The sequence below is a fragment of the Empidonax traillii genome, unplaced genomic scaffold (assembly GCF_003031625.1).
Source record: "Empidonax traillii isolate 1590-97213 ecotype Southwest subspecies unplaced genomic scaffold, ASM303162v1 scaffold276:size1176444, whole genome shotgun sequence".
NCBI lineage: Eukaryota > Metazoa > Chordata > Aves > Passeriformes > Tyrannidae > Empidonax > Empidonax traillii.
In genome coordinates, this window is record NW_020955469.1 from 938,613 (window position 1) to 962,947 (window position 24,335).

At 44.4% G+C, this 24,335-nt stretch overlaps 1 protein-coding gene across 3 annotated transcripts in view; it reads right to left on the reverse strand.

The window, feature by feature from the left end:
* Nucleotides 1-20,585, reverse strand: part of TPST1 (tyrosylprotein sulfotransferase 1) — a 24,275-nt gene extending 3,690 nt beyond the window's left edge. Inside the window, exons 1-4 of one of the 3 annotated variants that reach the window (XM_027889958.1) lie at nt 20,406-20,585; nt 13,580-14,525; nt 8,107-8,305; nt 594-644 (exon numbers count right to left, since the gene is read on the reverse strand). In XM_027889958.1, the coding sequence (XP_027745759.1) occupies nt 594-644; nt 8,107-8,305; nt 13,580-14,427 (1,098 nt within the window). In that variant the 5' untranslated portion in view covers nt 14,428-14,525; nt 20,406-20,585. Of the gene's footprint in view, nt 1-593; nt 645-8,106; nt 8,306-13,579; nt 14,526-20,131; nt 20,228-20,405 lie in introns of those variants that run through there. The other 2 variants (XM_027889959.1, XM_027889960.1) reach the window with 2 other exon arrangements.
* Nucleotides 20,586-24,335: the final 3,750 nt, after the last annotated feature.

A 24,335-nucleotide genomic window follows, 5' to 3' on the forward strand; every position in this document is an offset into this window, starting at 1 on the left:
TGATTCCATGACATTCCTGGGGCTGGGGAAGGTGCCACGAGATGCTGCAGTTTGAGAGCTCCATGACAAGGATTTTGCTTTTTCAACTGCAATGGCACAGGTCAGGCCCCTTAGGGAGCTGATGACAATTAACAGCATTTGAAGGTACCAAATTAAGAATTTTCAGTACAACACACCATCCCTACCCATGGCTGAACTGGTTTTGTTTATGTCTGATAACATTACTATTTCTTTATAAAGTCTCTCAGTACTTACAACTCTGCTCTCTCTGTATTATAATTGCTTTAAACCTTTCCATGCAAGGTAACAAAAGATAAAAGCTCCTCTGCAAATGACACACTTTGCAGTTTGGTCTACAAAAGACACTCCAACTTTCCTCTAGTTTCACAGCAATATTCAGGCAATAGCTCAGGTTGACAAGCATCACACTGGAGTTACACATGGACTCAAGAGAGGTTTGGAACTGGAGATTCCACCTCATGGACAAGGTGTTGTCATCACTCAGAAAATCAGGTTCATGAAGAAGTGGTTTATAAAGACTGTTTGCACACCCATTTGCTGCTACAAATGAGGAAATCAATTCAGTACTGTACCTGTGGCACTTCTTTAAGGAAGTCAGGAAGCTGAAATTCACCTTTATAGACCTGGAAAAACAAACAAAAAAAAATATACTGCTCAAAGCCCTCATTCACTACTGTTTGAAATGTTAAAGAGCTTGTTAAGGGAATGGAAAAAAAAAAAAAGGAAAAAAGATTCCTTTTTGTTATTAGCATCCAGTAAAGCTAGAACAGATCTACCTAAACAGAACAATGTCTTTGCAAAAGCAAGTTTTATTCACAAGGCTTGGTTCTCCAAAGTGGTTCCACAGCCGCTCCCTCAGTTCCAGGCTTGCTCTGTACTCAACACTCTGACCTTGTTTGCATTAAAATGGTAAAAATTATTAAAAACACTAGGAGTGACTTGCTACAACACATGCTGCAGCCTCATTACCTGCCTGATTGCATGGGAATTATCAAGATTTCCAGTGTTTTAGAGCATAATATGAATTCTGAAACAATGCTGTTTGGAGAAAGAGCAAGTAATAAATATCCCCCAACACACCAACAACCACAGCAAACAAGTGTTTCCACTATCTGACCAACTGGGAAATAAATTGGCAAAGTATTGTCTGCTCTCCAGAGGATCATCCTTAAATGCTCTTTGCTTCTGAGATTAAATATTCCAAAGGCGGGAAAAAAGTATTCTGGTTTTGTTTGGGTTTTTCCCCTCTCCTAAGAAAACAAAAAAAGTACATTTGAAGAGTTTTACCGTTCTTTCTACTAAACCATAAAGAGTGATCATCCCAATGTCATAAATTCTTGTGTAATCATTTAAAAATAAAATTAAAACAAGGCACAAACCTACGTAGGAAAATTCTATAAAAATAGAAACGTGGCTACTCCGAAGCCTCGCTCAGAGCTGCAGTCCCTGCCTTGCATCAAAGGAAGACGACTCAGGAAGTCAGGGGATGCTTAGGAACAAAATCCATTTTCTCTGCTTCCCTAGGAATGGGTGACCAGCATACAAAGCCCTCCTGGTTTTGTCAACATGCTGCAGTGCCCTGGGACTGAGCTGACTCAGCTCGGAATTTCCTGCCCAGCAGACGCCTCAGCCCTGAAAGCATCAGCCCCTGTGACTCACGTGGGGTGGACTCAGGACTGGCAGCTCGGGGCTAAACAGACCCAAACGAGGCTTCACTAAGTCCCAGCACACATTGTGGAACTCTCTTCCTTCCAATGTTCTGTGTTTTAGTTAAAATAGAAAGCCAAAAGGCACAGCTCTCATTTGTATTCAGCCAGGGGCTACTCCTGTGATTCCCATGGAAACCTTAATGAAAGTCACCCTGGTCAGACATGCAGAGTGTGGCTCCTGGAGCCTCCTCACACCATAAATATTTATAAATGAAGGAGAGGATTTCACATTTGCAGCGTTTAACCAAGCCATTAAAATGCAGGCTGTGTCCCAGAGAGCAGGAATGGAAGTTACAAATGAACAATATTATCACATCAAAAAATGTTACAGAATAACAGGCAGGATTCTTCACCTTTACTGGCAAAGCACTGCAGTCATCAGCTGGGAATTCTCAAAAACAGTTCACACTGATGATGGCAGCTTGTGACTGATTCACAACCACAGCAGCCAAAGCCATGTCTGTCTCTCTAGAAGCCTCTTCCTTTTCTCTTCTCCTGCAATTATGACTCAGTTTAATTTTTACATTATAACTATTTATCTATCTATCTATCTATGTCTGCCCTAAAAACTTTACCACAGTAATGCCCTTTGTAGGAACGGCATTTCCTCCTAACAGGCATCCAAGAGTGGATAGCCAAGGGCACTCATCCATCCATGAGAAAAATCATGTCATAGCCTGGAAAGAAAATGTTTTGAGGGCATTTGGTATTATATTCACATGAAATATCACCACGACTTCTACACCACAATTTCCAAAGGCAAATCGAACCAGTGGCAGGCCCAAGATGAGGTTTAACACACGGACGTGCCTCAGTTCAGCTCAGGACTGACATTACCTACAAGGCTGGTTTTGTCAGGCCTGACACTGCCCAGACACTGCTTTAAAGGAGTTCCAAAAACAGTGAGTGGTCCCCTTTGGAATCAAAAGCCAGGGATCAATGGCAATCCAGAAATTCGAAAAACAATGACTCCATCTGCAGCCAAAGAAATTAAAGAGGCTTCAGATTCAAAATTCTTTCCTGACCAATTTATAAGTCTAAAACACATTACTCAGAGTGGCATTAGAGAGACAGAAGCAGGACATTGGAATGATTTCCAGTCTGAGCAAGAATTCAGTAAAACTGAGAAGAAATGGTGTTTGCCATTTCTAAGGGAATTAATTTGTAAGTCCAAATGGAATTCCAAAAGAGGGGGATTTCAAGTCTGTGTCAGTCTGGTGTTCAGTGTTGGCAGTATTCAAGCTGTTCTATTAAAAAAAAAAACACCAAAACACATTCTTATAGCCAAACTAAATGCACAGTATTGTCAAAAAGATCAGAAAACAAGTTTCACATCCAGTTGTCTGAAAAAAAACCCTTTTAAATACACAGAGAGAACTTAAGAACACAAGCATAACACAGAAGTGTAACTCATCTTTACAGAAGATTAAAGCCCACCTTTTCATCCACTTTCCTGCCAGGTTTGGAAAGAGCCACATTATATTTGTCCAGTTCCAGTCACAGAGATAATGGGTCTTTTTGTGTAAAAAAAAAAAAAAATCACTTCAAAAACAAAAGTTGCAGAGGACAAGTTTATTGTCAGAAAGAGAAAGAACACGGACAACACCAGACCAGAGCCCCTTCCTACAACCAACCCTCTACTGCACAGCACACCCTCAATCTGCTCCTTCAGACCCTCCTTAACTTCCAAGGCAGCTCACAAGGTTTACACAATTCTTCACCTCTCTGCTGGAACTGCCAAGGAAGGGACATCTGAGATGTAAATGTTTACCTACAGAGCAGGATTTCAGGCATGAATATCTGCCAAAAGGCAGCTTGCAAACAATACCTCATTTTCTGGTTTGGTTGCTGATAACTCTTCATGCATTACTAATCATATATGTGCATACTTGAGGGGTTTGGTTTGAGTTTGGTTTTTTTTTTTTTTTTTTTTGTAAAAATAAGATGATATCAGCACCTCTGGGAAAAAAAAAAAAAAACTATGCAGTTGGAAATCCACATGCAGGAAGAAACACCCATTAAAGAGGGTATTAAACAAATTTACAGGTCACTGAGAAAGTCTGTGCTGTTGGTGGTCACAAGTGAGATGAAATAACCCCAATTTTTGTTTCAAATATCAGAGAAGATGCCCAACAAGCCAAATGCCTTTATGATTAGGTTAATCAGTGTAAATGGAGACGCGGCCCAGCATTACAGCCACCCCCCACCACGGCACATCTCTGGCAGCAAAATTATTCTCATGCACAGATATAAATATATACAAATATACTTTGCATATTTGTATCCTAGATTGTTTCTGTCTTCAGGAAATCTCCAAGTCTTGAAATCACAGCTGTCAGGGACGTTTCTTAACAGGAAATGTTTCCTCACAATTTAAACCAGGCATGAAACTGAAGTTTGGAAAAAACCTCTTTTTTTCCCCCCCCTCCAAGATGTTACTGCAGAAAATGCCATTAACTGAACACAAACTAGAGGTAGACAACAGCTTTTGGATGGGATTAGAAGAACCATGTGTATTTTAACAGCCCTGATGAAAGGCACAGCTTTTCCTACAGAGTTCCATCCACTTCCATCTCCCAATCTCTCCAGGGCAAGGAACACAACTCCACGAAGAAGTTAAAAGAACTTTACTGGAGTGTGTACTCCAAGCATACAAATTCATTTAGAGGGAAGGATGTGCCAAAGAAAATCTGATGTAATGTGTTACAGATGTGGGAGGAAACCACCCTGCCAACCATAACACAACAATACTCGGGTCTCCGCTGGGCACGAGGCAGAGCCCTGCAGGCCTGAGCTGCTCCCCACTTTTGGGGTGTTCTGTGAGCCTGCTGACACACACACAGAGTCCCACCAGTGATAAGGACACTGTTCTAATGAGGATTGATCCTGCTTTGGTATTTCATCACACAGGGATTGGGTAATCAGCTCACACTGCTTAATTATTTGCATTTTCTGCACCGTTTGCAGATGAAAACTCCATTTACTTAAGGATGTTATTTTCCTTTCTGTTCAGGATGCAGAATTTGTTCAAACTCTAGGAGGGTTAAAAAACAAGTAGTCAGCTGTGTATCTATAAGGAAGGAGCCCCTGCAGTCCTTACAAAATGAACAGACCAGCAACAGACTTAAAAGAAAACCACAACAAATCCAGTGATGCCTTGAAGAGGTCACATGCAAGAGATCTGCTGAACAGCACAACCCTGTCCAGACCTTGTTTCTCTCTGCTCTGCATTCCTTAACTGAGACAAGATAAGCTGTCATAAAAGATAATATTGTCAGGCTCAACAGAAAACAGATAAACAGAAAGTTAATGGCTTTGTTATTGAAAACATCAGGAAAACCTGCTGTACTCTGACAGCTCTGCACTCACCCCGTGCAGGTACTGTCAGAGACGTCTGATTTCACAACACCCCAGAGCACCAGGAGACCTGCACAAGAAGAGGTGAAGTTGCCTTCCTGCTCTGTTAGTTCCTCAAGAAAAAGCAGAGCTAAGATGACAAAGCACAAACACTGCTTGTATCTGATTATTTCTGTGCACACAAAACCAGCCTCGGCGTTTCGGTGTCCTGCACAGCTCAAGTGCAAAATTTAACCTTGGCAGAGAGCACTGCTTTGCTTGCATTACCTACAAGCAGATAGAATTTCTAATTTAAGCACTGTATTTCAGCTGGAGAGAACCATCACTTTGTCATCAGATGGAAGAAGAAGAAATATTTAAAGTTGTACGTGTGCGAGTCACCAGCAGGGGACAGAAAAGAAGAGGAAAAACATTGCTCAGAAAGCTTTGGGGGGAAACCAAGATTTTACACCACACTGGCCACTTCTTTCCATTTTCCTTCAGTACCAGCCCCCCTTTTAGGCACTTCTACACACTTGGTTCTCACCTTCTGGACTAACAGCAGCAGCTTTGGAATTGCTGAACAGCATTTTCACTGCTGAGTCCAATTTGCAATCTTTTGCAAGCAGTGACAGATTTTGCCCAGTGCAGTATAAACACAGCTCTGCAGCTGCATTTAATCACGGTTTAGAACAAGGACATCTCGCAGTTGAAAGTCTGGAACACTTTTAAATTATCTTCTACAACAGGACTTATCATGAAGCACTGACCTGTTGACATCCCAAAGAGGCTTTTTAGCTATGAGTATGTTTTGCATGCTAAGCAATTTTTAAAAATTTACACTCCACTTATCTTTATGCAATGAACCAGATGACACAGAGTTGTTCCATCTTTAGGTGGAGCCAGGATCTGCCCTGCCAATAATTTCGGTGCTGTTGGGCTTCCACCCTCGTGTTGCAACTTCCATAATAAATTTAAGCCTTACATAACCCCCTCGAAAGTGACAAACTCTCCTTCAAAAAAAAAAAGTTAAAATAAAATTATCAGTTATTCCTCCTTATTATTGCTTTGTGTTTGCCAGGCAGGGAAAATTTTTTTTTCAATTGAAGTGCTGCTTGTACCATCTTAACTGGACTAAGAAACTGGTAGCAAGTGTCAGATAATCCAACATTATTTCAAATTAGTCACTCTCAGGGGTTACTACACTGACACAATACAGGTCAGCTTTAGAATTCCAACCTTGAATTGAATTCATTGAAAACAGATAAACTTCTGTGTTCAGTTTAAAGTCTTGGAAACCACAAACACAAATGTGATAGAACTGCTTCCAAACACGAGTGCAGGAATAAATGGTTACAAGCAAGATGATTTCACTCTTACTATGCACTGAACAGCAACTCTGGAAAGACTTTACTTGGGCAGCTTCATCTCCAACAACACACCCAGTGCAAAATGCTGTGAAAAACCATCCCAGGTGATGAAATGCCCCTTCTCAAAATATTCCCTTCAATATTCCCTTTCAAAAGGAACATGTTGAGTTTGGAAGTTTAACCGTCTTTAATCCTTTTGGTTGTTTTGGATTTTAGCCTTAATTCAGGACATCTCCCTCGTTTTTGTCTGTCAAACCATATGTGCAAATGGAATTTTGTTATGAAGAGCAAGCGACTGGGAAAATATATCCTGGGTACTACAACAAGCAACAAAATTAAAATCCGATCTTGGGCTGTAAGTAAACCTATTTAATTAAAATAGCAGTCAAAATATTAACAAGTGTCCCATATGTTTGCAATACTCAGATCAGCTATTATAGCACTAACCTTCAGTTTTTAACAGCTGTTCTCACATTAGTAAAAAAAACCAAATTATCCTTCAAAGCAAACTTGCAAAAAGCCTCAAAACACTCCAGCCTTTGAAATTAGGCTTTAATCTCTTTAAAAGCTTTGCTTATTACCTGATTTTCTCTCTTGCATTTTGAACTGAAATAGATTCCAAGAAGCAACTGAAATCCAGACAATTGTTACAACTTGGACTGAGCTTGTCACACACAGGTAGAGGCCTCAAAAAGGTCCCCATGCTGTAAAAACTTAAGTACATTTTACCAGTTACTTTGATTTTCTGCATTACAATACAAATTTGGATTTTTAAAGGGGTTGAATGAAGTGTAGAATGGTCAGTTTGTGAGCCTTTTAAACAGTAAGTACAAGGAAAGCTGTAAATGCCAACCATTATCCCACTGCAGTTTTTCAGTATCAGAAGGCTGGTGGAAGACAAGTCTTTTTAAATTGTTTAATTCCATTTTTCCACTGATTACTTCTCTGCAGCAGCAAAAGTCACCTTCTTTTAATAAAGCAAACGTGCTCAAAAGAACAGAAGCAGAGTAAATAATTTTATTTCAAACAATGGTAATGAACTTTTCAATGGGTACCTCCAGGGATAAACAGCTCTATAGCCTAACTACTCAAATTCCAACAACATTAAATTCAGACTAAAATGCTTAAGTTTAGGTTAATCAGCATCAGACCTTCCTCCATCTCTGGTTTGTTCTACAAAGGACAGCAAAGGACTGGAAAAAAAAAATCAGACATTTTGATCATCTCGAGCCATTTTCCATGGGTCATTTTTCCAACCCTACCAAGTATTTGGGGTGTAATTTTGTGACAGAGCTTCTGCCAACCCTCTTGTGTAAAAAGCTGAGCTCAATCAAGTTTGACATCCAGACAAGAAAGCTTTTTTCTGCTACCAACTAGTTGCCCAGCTGTCTGGACAGTTCTCAAGAGGTCCAACCCCCCACACCAAAGAGCAGAGCTCAAGCTGTGGTTGGGATAAAGGAGGAGGAATCAAACTGGACAAGCAGCAGGAGCCAGATTTTCCGTGCTCAAGGTCCCAAAGAATTCTTTTCTCCTCCAGGGCGAGGAAAACACATTGCTGAGTATCAAAAGGTATTAGAGACAGACTCAAAAAAAAAAACAAACAAAACACAACACTTCTGTTCTTCAGCTCCCAGCCAGTCAGGCAACAGTTAAACACCCAGAATCCTTACCCTCCTCGTGTTCTCCACAACTTTCTGATCTGGCTTTCCATAGTTTGGGGGGTTGGCATATGGATCATAGCCCAGCTTGGCCAGCATGGGGGCAATCACAGGCATGTCTTGCAGGACATCAGCAGGGATCTTCCCCACCCACTTGGACAGTGCTTCCACATTGACAGGCTTGATCACTTGGTCAGTAGATCTTTCAACCCTGAGGAGGGAGAAAAGGAGGTTATAATCTGCATTCCAACCCACACTTGCTGGTTTACCATCATGAAGACCTTCAGCTTGGTTTTTTTGTCTGAGTTTTTTTTTTCTTTTCCCCTTCCTCTTATTTTTCTCTCCGAATTTCATGTTTCTACAGAGCTCATGGGAAGTGAAGTTTTAATCCCAACACTTGCTGCCTGGTTAAGGTTTTCACACAGAACATGCTGAAGCAAGTTCTTTACAGAAAGGCAGCAGTGAAACCCAAAGAGCTGTTAAGTGAAGAGTAAGCACACACCTCCACATAAAGCTGTTTTCCCACTGGCACGTTCCCACATTTGCTGGTTAATTGTCTCAGATGCTCTTAAAAGCTGTATTCTAAATTAAAATACATGTGCCATTTCTTCTCCCCATGCCCATCCTGTGACTTATCTTTCTTTTTTTTCCCCCCCTTTGTTTTAATAAAAGAGAGAGCTGAGCCTTGACAGAAAGCTGTGGGCCACAGCAATATTTTTCATAACCATTCCTTTAACTGATTGTTGGGTCATTACACAGTTCTTAAAGGCAAGTGCACAACCACAGCAGTGCCACACAAAATAGCTGTCATTTAATCAGCAGTCCTAATGCAATTTTCATTCTTGCTCCAGTTTTGTTGTGCTTTTTTTTCCAAGGGAAGAAACCTGGCACTGCTTTGTTCTCACACGTTACTTGCTTCTTTACTGTGTTTATTTCTGGAACAGGCCAGCAGGACTCAGAATAATTGAAAACTCTGAGTTTTATTCTGAATAATTTAAAGGTAGGGTTTTTTTCCAGAAATCAGAGTGCACATGCAGTGTGGACATCATCTGTATATATATAAAGTTGCCTAAAGGAATATTTGTACCTGCACTGCAATTAATATCAGTAGTTGCTGCTGGTTGGCTGCATCTGCCTCACACCTGAGCACAACCACCCACCTGGGGCTACTGCCCTCCTTTACAGCACAAAGAATTTTGAGCTCAAAAAGCTCTACCACCCAGAAAATGGAATTTTTATGCCTGGAAGTAGCAGTACAAAGCGTAACACCAGCACCTCATCCACACAGGATAAAGAATGAGGACACTGAGACTCAAATCAATTCTCAAGCAGCTAATTCTTCAGATATTCAGCAGGCAAAAGGTGAGAAAGCATCTGAGAAAAATGAACAGCAAAACTAGGAAACACACCAAGTCTTGGTAAGTTTGATTTGTCTATGGCAAAGGCTGGGCAGTGATTCCAGACTCCACTGAAAACCCCAGGAACAGTTCCAGCTCTGGAAGCAGCTGGTAGCACAGAGCACAGGACTAACCCCAAGTAATTCTGCATCTGCACCAGCATCAAATGAAAGGTATGTATCAAATATAGTATATTGTGAAGTAATTTTGCCTGGACAGCTATTTCCATTACAAGCCCAATAAAAATTGCTGTAAAAGGGTTGACATTTCTCTGCCTCAGTGGTCAGCACAGCTGCTTTCAGTTAGGAGGCAAATGCCAGAGCTCTATTAACAATACTAGTTATAGCTTGTAGTGCAGCCATCACACATTCCTTCACCAGCCACGCTGGCAATTATTTCAAACCACAGAAGGTTTCACACCACTGCAAATGCTGGGCTGCTCATCTCCAGAACCCTTGCAGTGCTTCTCTTTGCAGCTGGATAAAAGTCAAAATAAGGGCAAGAACCCCAAGTACAACAGAACAACAGTGAGGGAAGGGCTGCATCAGCAACAGGGAAAAGCAGGGACTACTAAACACATGCAGAAGAAGAGAGGGAGGCAGCCAAAAGTTTCCTCAAATCAAGCAGCCAGGGGAACAAATGAAGTCAGAGTCTTAAATCCAGGCTGTTTGCTATCTCCTATTGCTATTAACAGACTAATGCATAAGAGTTTCTGAGACTGAAAGAAGAGGAAAGTGGAGTCAGCTGACTGCTGGAAGAATTCTGCAATCCAGGGGCTGGCTCATCTCTGGAAAAGAAACAACCTGCATGCACAGTTTAATTCTATATACAGCTGAATGGAAAACATCTTGCAGCCTACAGCCTCATTCCATCTGACACAGATTTCACTTGACAGGCATTAATTTGGATTTTTAATGAGTGAAAAATGTATTCTCAAACACTGACTTCCTGTTAGCAGGTAACGGCAACATCATAAAGATATTTCAGTGATACTGGGATCTCTTTCTCGGAGTGTTCTTAAATATTTCAAGACAAAAAATTCTTGAAGGATTTAATTTCAAAAAAAACCTCCAACAATTAAAACACCTCCAGGCATCTCCTGCTGGATCTGCACTGTGTCTCTGAAGTGGATGCTGAGCCTGTCTGAAAGACGTGCAAGTCTTAAAGGTGAGTGAAAGATGATTTAAGGCAGATGCCTCTGCTTGTCTTCTTAAGTCTTTACACAGTATCACCGCCTTTGCAGATTATAATAGTAGTTCATCCTCTGATTTCAGAGGTTTTCTACCCTATCTAATACTTTGCTGATAACCAGGGAACTAATTTTATCAAGATTTTCATATTGTTCCCCACTATGTTTCAGAGGCCAGGCCTACGTGGTGACATCTTTTAAATGAACATCCCATTTCAACAGAGGGGATTTGGTACCTGTGATCTCCTGTCAGTAAAAACTGCAATATAATTTGAGTGTTCTGATTTTAATATCCTATTATTAAACAGCCTGAAGCACTTGGTGTGAGGCACATGGTAAAACAAAGCTCTGTGAGAAGACAGAGTTGCAGAAGATGGCAGCAGTTTGAATTTCTTTCATTATCTCTGATCTCCAGCACTGTCCCTTTGGAAAGTGAGGTGGGAGAAAGCTACTGATTGGAATCTGGAGCTCCACTGCTCCAGGTTGTGTTGTTGAGCTGAAAGGAGTCAGAAGGGAACAGTGTTGGTCAGAATTTGATCCAGAAAGTAACAGTCACACACACCTGAGGCCAACGAGGGCTTGGCTGCAGCTGAGAACAAGCCAAAGGCAACTGGAGAGAAGGAAAACTAACACAAGGTGTATTTTGTTCTGCTGTCAAAATGTGATAAGCTGTGGCAGACTCTCAGGCTCTCAGTAAACTACTCACCAAGCATCTCTTCCACGAGTAATTCTCCTGGGCACTCACCCCCTGCTCTGGGCAAGGACCCCCCTCGGGGCTGGGGATGCCAAACCCAGCAGGTTTTAACTGGTACAAGGACATCAAACTGGGCAATCTCAGGCTCCCCCTGCGCAGTTTCAACTGGTATCATATAAATACACAACACAGGCTTTCACACTCGCTGGTTCTTCTGCAGCCCTCAACAGACTGAATCACTGAAATCATTATCAAATCATAAAGGTCTCCTGCAACTGGAAAACAAATCTCACCACCTACTGCAAGGGTGTTGGATTAGATTAAACCCACTCAAGACGTAACATTAATAACTCATTCTTTTCCCACTACTGCCAGAGCCTTCTGAAATAAGAAATTACTGTCATATCATCTCATGAGAGATAATAAAAGCCTAAAGAATTCTGTGAACAGACTGAACTGAGGGTCACAAGAACACATTTGTACTCATTTGTCTTAAGCTGAAAAGTTTTACTGAAAAAATAACCATAAAGCCACATTTTACTTTGAACAACCCATTTTCTTAATATTTAGAAACATGAACAAGTATTTCCCACTCCTCACATCCAATTCTACCAGATTTAGCAGGAAATATTACTTGAGACTGTATGAATTCACCAAGGTTACTGAGTTTTATAGTATAAAGGTCCATTAATTTTTAAAAACACTAATCTGGAAGCTGTAAGAGAGTAATAATTTACTAGAGATGGCATTATGCACAGTTATTTTTTACAGGACACTTAACAGAACTTGGCAACCATCCATTCACATCAGTAAAAGTAACATTATTCCCCCCTCAGCTGCCACTGTGAAGAAGCAACAAAAGAGAGGTAACTACAGAGAATTCCCAAGCAGATCATCTTCCAGGGAGGAACAACCGAGCAGTGCTTCAGGTTAACATTTCCAGAAGCCTCCAATCTGCTACCAAACAACACTGCCAAAAAAAAAAGGGGTGAGATCCCTTCTTGATAGCTCTGGGAATGTGAAACCTCCAGACTGTGAGTATATAACTGAGTTTTGAGTTCTCATTGTAACTGCTGACTAACAATTCTATGATTTAAATCACAGGCCCCTACAATATATTAGAAAATCCACAGTCACATTCCTAGGCGTGAAATAAATAAATATATAAATAAATCTCACTATTTTCATTTCATAAAACTGCAGTTTAGAAAAAAATACACCCACCCTGGAACAGTCTGCCACGTCTCTGCCCAGCACACCCTGCTTGCTGTGCAAGGTGCCTCTCACTCGGAAGCACTTGGCCAGTGAGGAATATTCAAAATACACAAGCCAAGTAATTTAACTGGACAGGCCTTGCTGCTGGAATGGGGCTTTTTAATCAATGTTTTAGAAACTTAAACAAGACAACCTGGTAGATGCACCTGCCACAGCAAAAACAGGGAACAAACATTGACACTTTTCCCTCTCAGTGTAACGATGAACCAGTTTCCGTATTTCAGTTGTTCAGCTGCAAACAGTGGCAAAGAAACCAGAGTAGTTTAACTAGAGAATTAAGAGATTTTCTTTTCACAATGCCCATCTAGGTTTTCCAAGCAGAGCTGGACTGGTTTCTGAAAGCAGCTCAATCAGGTGCACAGATGGCTGGATAGAATAGAGAGAGACTTGCTTACAACAAGGTTAATTTTCATCAAAATGCTTGTCCTTTTAGGAGCACTTGCCAACAGAGAAGCAGGCCAACTCTGCTTTCTATTCTGCTGGAACAGCTTCTCAAGTTTCCTGGAAGAGTCTGTTCTTGGCAAATACAACTCAAAGGCCATTCTTGCACTGACAACAACATTGCCCCTGAAATTAAATGGAGGATCTTGCTGGGATGGATAACACCAGTTATCTATTTCTATACCCATTTATACTATAAAACAGTTCAGGTTTATTTGGGGGCAGAGAGAAAAGCAAAGCTGATACCAGACATCCAAATTCAAGTTCGACTCAACCATTAGAAGTTTGTTCATGTGCTCCATACACATTAATGGGACAGCTGTGCAGTGGAACCAATCAGATTGCAAATTGTTAGTTAACAATGACTCTTATTTTCCAGATGCATCATAAATCAGCTTCCTGAGGCATCATCAACTGAAACCAAGTCATGACTAGGACTGTTTCAACTCCTAGAACAACCCAGGGTAAAGGAGGAACGTTCATACTCACTTGGAAAGAGAAACACCCCCTGCCTTCCCAATCATCTCCTCATGGTGCAGCACCGCTTGGTTCCACGGGATGCGGAGAAACTTAAGGAGAGTTCTCATCCACCTTTCAGGATGCAACACAAGTTGTTCATAGTGCACCAGCATACACCTTTCGAACCCAACCTCCATGCACTGGTTGTACATGGTTTCTATAGCACGGTTCCACTTGGTCAAGCAGTCCCTGTAGCTGTTCAGGTCAAACCCAGCTATTGTGACTTTCCTGGATATCATGGAATGCACAGATGCACGGCCATCCCGTACCATCAGAAGGAATTTGGCATTGGGGAAAATCCTGGCAAGATAAGTCAAGGATTTTAGAGCAAAGGGATCCTTGTTGCACAAGTACGGCGCGGGCTCGCCGTGCTTCACGATGATTTCCAACAGGAACGCCTGCATGGCCGAGTCCAGGACCTCATCCGTGACTCCGGCTTCGTCCAGGCGGATCTTCTCCTTGCTCGACCTCGCCCACATCTGCTTGACGGCCAGGATGCGCGGGATCACCCGGGTCTCCTCCCCGCAGCGGATGTCGGGGTGCGCGTCCAGCATGGCCCGCATCAGGGTCGTGCCGCTGCGAGGGACCCCCCCGATAAAGATCAAAGGCATGTCCTTGTTGTAGGCCGAGGTTCCGTTGGCGTTCCCGCCGGGAGCGGCTCCCGCCGTGCTCCGGACGCCACTCTCCGCCCTGCCGGGCTGGCTGCGCTCCTCGATCCGGTGGTGACACTCCATGGCGTGCTGGCCCAGGTAGAACACCGTCACCGAGCTGATCACCAGGCACGCCAGCAGCAAGTTCTGCTTGAGCTTCCCAACCATTTTGGGAGAGGCTGTGTCGCTTCAAAATAAGGAGGCCTTCTAGTCTGAATTATCTCCTAGTTCACATGCCACGGGAATCCTCCAAAATAAATTAAGGTCTGTCAAAAGGGAGGAAAAAGTAAAAAAAAAAAAAAAAAAAAAAAAAAAAAAAAAAAAAAAAAAAAAAAAAGGAATAAAATTGGAGCATTGTTAAGAACCACTACAATAAATCAACACAGAAATTATTTCTCCAATCTGTAATGAGATGAGATTAAGGCTGAAACCCCAAGATACACAAAATAAACCCAAGGTTTTTCATTATTTATTTCTTTTCAGTTCAGCTTCTTAAAACTGCATTATTCAAAAGCAACTTTAACTTTTACAACTGAGAAAAAAAAACCTAGACTGTATCAGACGATTTCTGGACATGTATTAAGAGTCTGAATAAAAAATTTTTAGATAGAAACAAAAGATTTAAATGTCTGTCTGCTGAATTCCAATGTAGACATTTACAAGAAGGATTAAGAATATGCCATGTCCTGCAGTGAATACCAAGGAGTTACATCCAACACTGGTTTACATAAATCTGCTACTCTGCTGCCTGGATGATTCAATCTGTTCTTGCCAACCTGTATCTGTGACGACTAGAAAAAAAATAAAGATAATGTACAGACAGTCATTTTACCTGAATTCTGCAGTTAAACTGCGTTGGATTTTCAGATAAGATAGGCTGAAAACTGACTCTTCCTCTCAGAACTCGAACCAAATTGGTGCTCTGATTGAATTTTCAAGTACGAGCTGGCTGCTCAGGGCTGGAATGGCTCGGTGAACAGTATGAATCACAGATGCTTTTAATTGTGAGGATCTCCAAGCACTGAGGTACCGCCAACACTTTAAATGACTGGCTTCCTCAAAGCTTTTCCATCTCTGTCAGCAAGGCCCAGCACATCCCTGAGTGAAGAACACCCTCGTGCCTACTCTCTCCCAAACCATTATCCACTTAACCTTTTCCTCCACCCGAATCCACTCGCTATCTCTGAGGTCAGGATTCGCACCAGGCCCTGTCCCCCTGCCCTCCACAGCCCCTTTTCTGGGGCCACACAGAGCACACAGCTCCCACTCAGCACCACAGCAGTGCCAGGGAAAAAGGGAGGAATTCCTCATGCAAGGCATCTGCCACAGCAGCGATTTCCCATCCAGCAGGGCCAGTCGCCAACCTGCACGAGATCGTCTCGCCCCTTCACACCAGCAGAGCTTCCTCCAATCACCAGCTGTCACAATACTGCACTCAAAGTTCAGCTTCTAGTCTTTGTTAGCAAAATTACGCTGGAAATATAGCTTGAAGATTAATTCACTTTTTCTGTAAAGCAGCCAAGGAGCTCCCCCACACACTCTGGCCAGAATACGGCTCTTATAAACAATTCATCCTCTGTAACGTGTTTTGTTCTACTTACATACCTCTCCTTGCTGAAGAGCTGGCTTTAACTGTACTTTAAATATCTGAATATTAAAAAAAAAAAAAACAAGTTCCTAAAAATTTAGGTGGAGGTCATTCGACCAATGCTCAAGAAAGAAAGAAAAAAGTAGATCATGAGGTCAATACTCACATAGCACCAAAAATCAGGAAGTTTCTCTCCTGAAAGATTCAGCATGCAGACCTAACTTACAGTTAAGGAAGGTAAAATGGTTCTGCTTAAAACTAGCAAACAGTACACAGAATCTCTGTGAATTCTTTAGAGACAGTAAAGATTTAGTTACAAGTCAGTACTCATTCAAGAGAAAAGTTGACACAACTGAAACAGTGTTTTACCACAGAGCACATAAGATCTGCAAATATTTACACTTCATACAATCCCCAACATTACTCAGCTTGAGTAAATCCCATAAAATTGATTTCCTCAGGAAAAGAAAGAAAAAAAGCAAAAAACTTTCCACAAAAATCTCCGTCTTCCAAATTGAAACCACTCCTTGAAATCACTGATGTTCCCCTAAAGTAACTGGTAACTCAGCACCAGAGAAAAACTTATCAAGACCGAAGGCATCCAGTGCTTTACTCTGATCATTTCTATCAGAATATCACTCCAAACCAGAACAAAACCAACACCAGCTTTCACAACAAGCAGCATTGGAGGAAAGCCTGGAGACTGAAATCCTCAACTCACAGGTTGGGTGAAGCAGAGTGATGACTCAGGCTGGGCACAATTCCAGCTGGGAATAAAAAATGAGCCTTGCAGCCTGTCAGTAGGTTTCTTAAACTGCTGTACTGACCACTCACCTACACCACCAAAACCCCACCCACGTGACAAAAAACCCCCCACATCAATCAACCACAAATACTTTCATTTGAGGCAGTAACTTGTTTTGGGAAGGTCAAAGATGCCAAAGGCTGTGAGACCATAAAGGATCAGTATTAAACTCTTCCAAAACCTTCTGTATTGGTTTTAGGCCTGGAAGCAATACCTGGAGCCATAAAAACTGTGGCAAGACCAGGGCTTTGGATGTCAGGGAAACAACAGAGGAGCAGTCAGAAACGGCTCCTCTCAGCAAATTAATCTGTTCTGTGAGCCAGCAAACTCCCCTCTGGGCCTGGAGTTACAAGTAAAGCTCTTTGGGATAAATATGACATATGGAAGTTACTGCCCTTCTAGCAGCCTGCAAACAAACCCCACCTTCCCCCTCCTCCCCATGAGTAAGTGCTCTGGAGCACATCTGTCAACCTGAAGGATTATAAAAGTTATTAATGCTGTGCTGTCAACAGTAACTAAACTGACAGCATTCAAAAAAATCACAACAAGGCAATCAGCAATCCCCTGTCAGCGTTTAAGCACAGCTTTGAAATATTGCTTTGACCAACTGTGACCTCAGGAGAGCAACGTGCCACTCACCCTACAAGCACAGACAACTTGTTAATAAAATTAGCCCAAAACAAACCAAACAAAAAACAGTGATCACCCAAACCAAAAACAAACACAACCCCCTGACACACACATAACACAGTGATGAAGCTGCAGATGATTACAATGGTAGAGAGGCCTTTGGCAGCAAGTTTCGAATGACAGACTAAAAAGAAGTCCCAGGAAAATTTAAGTGTAACTCGAAAAAAAAAAAAAATTAGGATTCACAAGTTTCATCACAAGAAAGTGCAGCCAAGCAGAATTGTATGTAACTGAGTTTTATGCCCAGAAAAGTCAGGCCTATGAGTCAGCCACATGATGATGTTAGTAAAGCAAAACTGACTGCTTTGTTTCCTCCTGCTGCACACACATTTAATTCTCCTGCCCTCCCCCTGCATGCAGCAGGTCAAGACCTCTTCCCTCGAGTTCATCCAAAAAATGTTGAAGATTTTTAGCTTAGGCAAGAGGCAAATCGTTCAATTGTATTTTATGTCAGAACAATTTGGGTCTTCTTGTTGCTTAAAGCATCCCCTGCCAGAGGAAAAAAAAAAAAAGATGTTCCTTTACCATCCAGTCCCAAGGAATCCTCTTGAGCTCTAGAGCTCAGCCTGTCACTTTGGAAGCTGGAAAGGGACCACCTCCCTTCTCGTGTTCAACCAGACAGCTTTTTCCAAGGCTAAATTGAGAGGGCAGCAACACTGGCATTATCCATCTCAAAAAAAAAACCCAAAAATCCAACCCTACATATATATATACATATATAAAGCATTTTTCAAGGATTAGCTTGTCCTCTGCTTCCATATCTTAAACTTCTGGCTTAGATCCTGAGAACAGGATCATCTTCTAGGAAGGATAAGTATGGTAGTACAGCTTAGATTTTTGTGGAGTGTGTCTTGTCCCTGCAGCTGCCCAAGTGCAGTGAACAACTTCCCTTTATAGTTCACAATGTCAAATTAAATACTGGAAAGGCAGCAATGACTGAGAATTCTCAAGGATCACTTTTGAAACAGTACACATTTAAAGAACTATTTCTTAGAGAAAGTTCTGTATTAAGCTGATCAAACAGTCCAAGCTGCACACAGTGTTGAGTCTGGCAGCATTCCTTAATGAAAGCTAAAGAAAGGAATTCCCTAAAGCCTTTCCTTCAATGAACTGGTTTGTTTCTGGCTGTTTGTGTGTGTTCACCACAAAGAAGATTGCATAGGAAAGCCAACAGCTAAGTGATAATGGTATAGCACAACACCAGGGAACACAACTGAAATATTCCCAGAACGCCACAAGGAGCCACCCAAACCATCACAGGCTCATTTAGAAGACTGCTCCAAAAAAAATAACTGGAGTCTTCAGGGAGTATTTTTTTTATCCCTTCAAAGCAGCATTTGCACAATCACCTCGACGATTCCCCCAAAGACTGGATGTGTGTCACTACCAGTCATGGAACAGCACAAGGAAGCAAATCCCAAGCAAAATACTCGAAGCTAAAAATAAAAATCAAGAAGCCTCGAGTAGCAAGTCCATCTTTAGCTGTTTAAGTCGTCGTGGTTCTCAAGCCCTGCAGCTGTTTCCCCCCAGATTTCCCCTCCCATTAGTCATACAGGAAAACAGGATGATAAAATTGAATGAGTAATTTTTGTTCACCTGCAGAAAGGAATAAGGAGTCTCCACAAGGAACTAACCAGTGGCAGAAAAGCATCTGGGGGGGAAAGCCAGCAAAGCTGACCTAGTGAAGCCAGTCTTTTTTTTTTACGTCTAAAGCTCTGAGAAATTTAAAAGGCCACATTAACCTTCATGGTCACACTCCATTGCTGAATCTCAAATTTCCATAATGGGTGAATAACACATACAACTATGTAATAATTCCACAATTTCTAGTACAATCACGTTACACAGAGTAAAAAAAGATGTGCTTCTTATGCATTACTATGCATTTCCATCCTATAATCAATAAGAGATAAAGAAAGCTGTATGCTTTCCTTTTACCAGTTATCCCCCCTCAAAAAAAAAAAAAAAGACCAAATCCAGCTTTCTTCATAATCCTCCATTAGTCAGATAAATGGATACACACACGAATAAATACATGTGTAAAGAGAAATTCAGAAGCGTTTGTCCTTCCTCTGAATTTAGCAACACTTATAGGTTTTCTTAACAAGCCTTAGAAAAAAAAATACCAAAACAGCCAATAAGGTTATCAAAGCACTCAAACTTCAACTAATTCAAATTCAGCTAATTAAAAAGCTCTGCTTCAAATTAAGGGAAATAACTCCATACGTTCTGCTCTCCTTACATATATTACACATACAGCAAGTTATCTGTATTTGCACACAGGATGGTCAAAAAAGAGTTACCAACGTGCTCCTGGTTATGCAAGAATAAACAGTATCTGTTAAGTTCTACAGTTACTGCCTGAGAACAATCCAACGACAGGAATTTTATTGGCAACACACAGAGGCTTCAAGCTCTTTCAAGTTATGTATAAAGGATAAAGAAAGGGGGAAAAAAAAGATGAAAAAAAAAGTCATTGACACGCTAAGAGCAGATGAGCTACCACCGCTGCGTGCACTTTTACGTGTGCTGTGGCTCCGCAGAGGGATTTCAGCACCCCGTTACGCGGTAAGGCACTGCAGAGAACCAAAGTGCTGAACACACTGGAGAGACACAGCCCTATGGAAATGTGCACAACGCGTCCCCAGGAACAAACGCGAACGGGGCTCGTTCCAGCAACGCCGGCAGCAAACCCGCTTCCAGCCGAGCGGCGAGGAAAAGCCGAACAAAGCGCCGGGCGCTGCTCCGAGCGAGTTCTTCCCGCCCCGCGCGGAAACTTTGGGATTTACCCTGCAGGGATCCGCGGGGAGCGGCGCCCCGGCCCCTCGGTGCATCCTGCGGGAGCGGCCGCGCGGCCCGGCCCGAGCCCCGCGGACACCAACGCGGACACGGACACCGACCCGCTCCCGCTCCCGCTCCCACCGCCGCCTCAGGCCGCGGCCGCCACAGCCCGGCCGGGACCGGCAACGGGACCCACAACGGCACCGGCACGGGCGGGGCGGGCACGGGGAGCGGCGGCTGCCGGAGCCGCCCCGCCCGCCTCAGGTGCGGCCGCGCCCTCACCTGCGCTGCTGCTGCCGCCGCCCCCGCGCCGGGCTGGAGCCGCGCGGCAGCGGCGCCGCCGCCCCTCCTCCGCCGCGGCTCCGCTCGGCCACCATCGCAGTGGGCAGCCAGCGGGATCGCGACAGGGACCGCGGTCGCGACAGGCGCCGGGATCGCGACAGGCAGCGGGGTCGCGATCGGGACCGGCCGCGCCGCCGCCGCCTCCCCCGGAGCCGCGCGGCTGCGGCTGCCATGGAAATCACACCCACGCCCTGATTGGTCGCGGGCCTCGATGTGTCGCGGGCCGCGGTTGGGCTGGGGCGGGTGATTGGCAGCCGAGGGGGCGTGGCCGGCGCCGCCCCCCCCCCGCGGGCGGGGCCGCGGGCACATCTGGCGCGCACAGCTGGGCCGGGAGGCGCGCGCGGGCACATCTGGGCGGCGCCGCCGCCGCCACGTGAGCGTCTGGCGGGGCCCGCGCGCACCCACATCTGGCCAGCTGTGCCGGGCGGGTGTTGTGAGGGGGAGCCCGGTCACAGCTCACACCACCAAAACACCACCCCCCCACCACCCCCACCAACCCCATTGCTAAAGGTAAAGGCTGGTTCTTACTCAAGGACGCGTTTCCGAGCGCTGCCGCTCGGTTTGGATCTCGCAGGTGAAACCACCCCAAACACACAGTCCCGCTGTCCCGGGCAAGCGGTCTGAGCGCAGCGCTCCAGCTGCAGCCCTGTGAGTTGAGGAGAGTTACGGCCAAGCATCGTCACAGGCTCGAGGCGCTGACAGCCCCGCTCAGGGCTCAGGTGTCCCCTGGGGTCACACACCTGGTCTGCAGCAGTGGGGAAGCACGAGCCACGTGCCCACCACGTGTGCGACTGTGAAAACATCTGGAGCAGCATCAGGCTGGAGCACAAGCCCGAGCCTGTGCCAGCTGCTGGCACATCTCCCAGCCCTTCTGACCCACAGCCGGGTGAGCTGGCCAGGCAAGGAGCGAGGATGACCTGCAACAGCTCTTTGCCCCTGGAAGTGCAGCTCTAGGAGGAGAATCACATCTATAGATTAGCTCACCTCTAACAAACACTGGCCCTAGGCCATCCTAACCACTTCCTGCTCCATGCACTGAGCCAGCTTTTGTTCCTCAAGAGCAGGAAAACAGGTTGAGTTGGACTCGTTAACATTAACACAGTGATATGTAAAAGCTAAATCAAACTGAAAACGTATTTCTTCTTTAGATACAGAAGTTCTGGCCCAGCTGCTGTCACTGTTTGCAGACAAACACCCTGTGGAAATGCCAATGCTGCTGCAAGGTCATATCAAGGGGAACAGTATCACAGGATATTCACTAAATTTGTGTTGCTTGCCAAGTTGAGGGGAGGGGGGAATCAGCCAAGGGATTTAACATCCCAAAATTCAACCTGGGAAAAGCTGCCTCTGCAACGAGCATTGTAAAGGACACTCATCCCTGCTCAGCCACAAAAGATACTTGTGCCCTTTGCCCTCCATGTCCCAAATCCTCCTGTGGTTGGGACATCCCCTCTGCCATCACTGCAGCAGGGCTGGCAGCTGACCAGGACCATGGGACTTGAGGGCTCAGGGCTGAGAGACAGCACCAGCAGCAAGATCTTGGTATAAAAAGGATGGAAACCACCATGTGGGAAAACATCCCCTTTGAATCCCGAAATCCCTCACGGCCGGGGCGACAACCAGCTGGGCTTTGCCATCATCCACCCCATGGATGGGGCCTGAGCTGACAGTGATACCATCAGGATGGGGGGATTAATCACAGCCCATTACCTCGTGTCTCAGGGCCCTTGCAAAGTGCCTGTTATAAAACTTTTACGAGCCTGTCAGGACGTGGTTTCCACCGACACTGAACTGCCTGGAGAGCTGACACGGTGAGCTCTGGTGCTGCTCCTGCATCACTGAGGTGGTGGGAAAGCATCACTGTTAAAAAGGGTGAACACAGAGTAGTCCATAAGTGGTTTATTTGATAAGAAAATAAGTATTTTCTTAGCAAACAAATATTTTCCATGTGAGCAGATACCTGTGCTCACCACAGTGACGAGTATTTTAATTATATATGGAAAGCCCTGCCCTGTAAGGACTGAATTTCCAGAGTGCCCAAAACCCCCTAAGGCCTTTCAGCTCAGGGAGCTGCTGGGAGCACAGAAAAACCAACAACTCCTTTCAGGTGGTAAAATCCCTCTCACATTTATTTCTCTTCCCTGACAGCTATTGATGAGGAATAAATGTCCTTTGCTCCCAAATGCAGCTGATTTGAACTAACGATTTAAAGATGAAACAATCTGTATCCTGTTTCCAGTAAGTTTGCCTCAATCCATTAAACAGCACTTTTCAGATGGCTTTATTGGTTTTGCTTTTATGGCTTTGACTGTGACTCACACAGATAGTCCCTTTTAAAGCCTTCCAATCCGTGGCAATCAAACAGTGCCTCCAGGGGGGGTGGAAATGCTGTTCTCCAGGGGGAAGGAGGGAAAGCAGGACTTGCTGCTGTGTGAAGCAGACAGAGCTACTGTGTGTAGTGGGTGCCCCATGCTGGGCCCTTTTTTAATCAATGCTCACCCGGGAGCCACAGATCAAATAACCCATCAAATATTGCATCACACAGCTCTCGGTGCAGACACAGCTCAGCTCCCGGCTGCTGCTGCTGGATAAACACTACGAGCAGTGATGGCACTTAATTGCTCATCTTTGACATTTGCACTGGCTCTTCCTTGCTGGCCTGTTCCTGTTTTGTTCCTTGGAAGTGATTCCTCCTCACCAGGCACAGGGATGAGGGATGAGCCCACCACCAAAGCAGCAGCTTGGGGGAGCAGAGCAGGAGCTGCAGAGGCACAGCTCGGGGTTTGCTGAGCTCCAAGAGGAGCAGAAAAGGGTCCTGGTGGCTCTGCCTGCCTTTTGCCCAGTTTTCCCTCAGCACAGACATGCCTTACTGTTGTTCCCATGCTTTAAGTCCCAGCTTTGCGTGGAACTCCACATGGCATGTCTGGACTGCTGGTGGGAGGAGGAGGAGGGAAGAGCATCCCTGAGTCCTGAAAGCTGGTGCTGTTTAGGAGCCTTCACCAAGCCCTTTTTCTCTGTGTTATTCCCAAATATGAGCCATAACATTAAACCAACCCTTTTCTCCACATCACTGCTGTGGCAGAGACCAGCTGGACATCATTCCCAGTGCCTGCATCCGTGCCCTCTCCAGCCTCTGGGTCCAGGGCAGGCTGGAGGAGCCAGGCCCATCCTGCACAGCCTGTCACACCTCCAGCAGCAGTGACAGATTTTGCCTGCTTACACCCATCCCAAGGCCTGCCTGGTGAGCAGCATCTTTCCTGCCACGTCACACAATTTGCTGGGCCAGCATGTGAGCGAGCACAGCCCCCAGCACTGCTGCCCTGACCTCTGCTAGCTGGAGCTCTGGCACATTCAGAGGCAAAAATGAGCCTTTTTTCCCCTCCCTGGACTTCCAATCCAATGCTTTTCCTGATGCCAGCTCCACTCCGAAAGTATTTTCTTGAATTCAATTCCAGTGTGATATTTAAAAGCAAGATAAACCTTGCTACTCCACATACCCCTGACCCTCATCCAGGAGTATTTTACCTTAATTTCACCTTCCCAATCCTAAGAATGCAAAGAATTTCCCTCTGGCCCTGTCCAGCTTATTCCTCTAGCCCAGAGCAAGGAGAGCTGAGCTTGCTGGCTTAGGCCAGCGCTTGTTGGAACTGTTAAATATTATCCTTTTTCCTCGAATACCTCAGCAGCAATTGCAGAACCCAGTTTTCCCTGGCTGTCTCACACGAGGAGGATCTCTCCTTCATTGAGAGGCAGCTGGAGGAGGGTTGTTGCTTGTGGTTTTCATCTCCTAAGCTCAGTGAAGGAAGTTTTGAAAGCCACGGAGGGGTGAGAGGCTCAGCTGCCACTTCAGCCTCCAAAAACCTCCCTGTT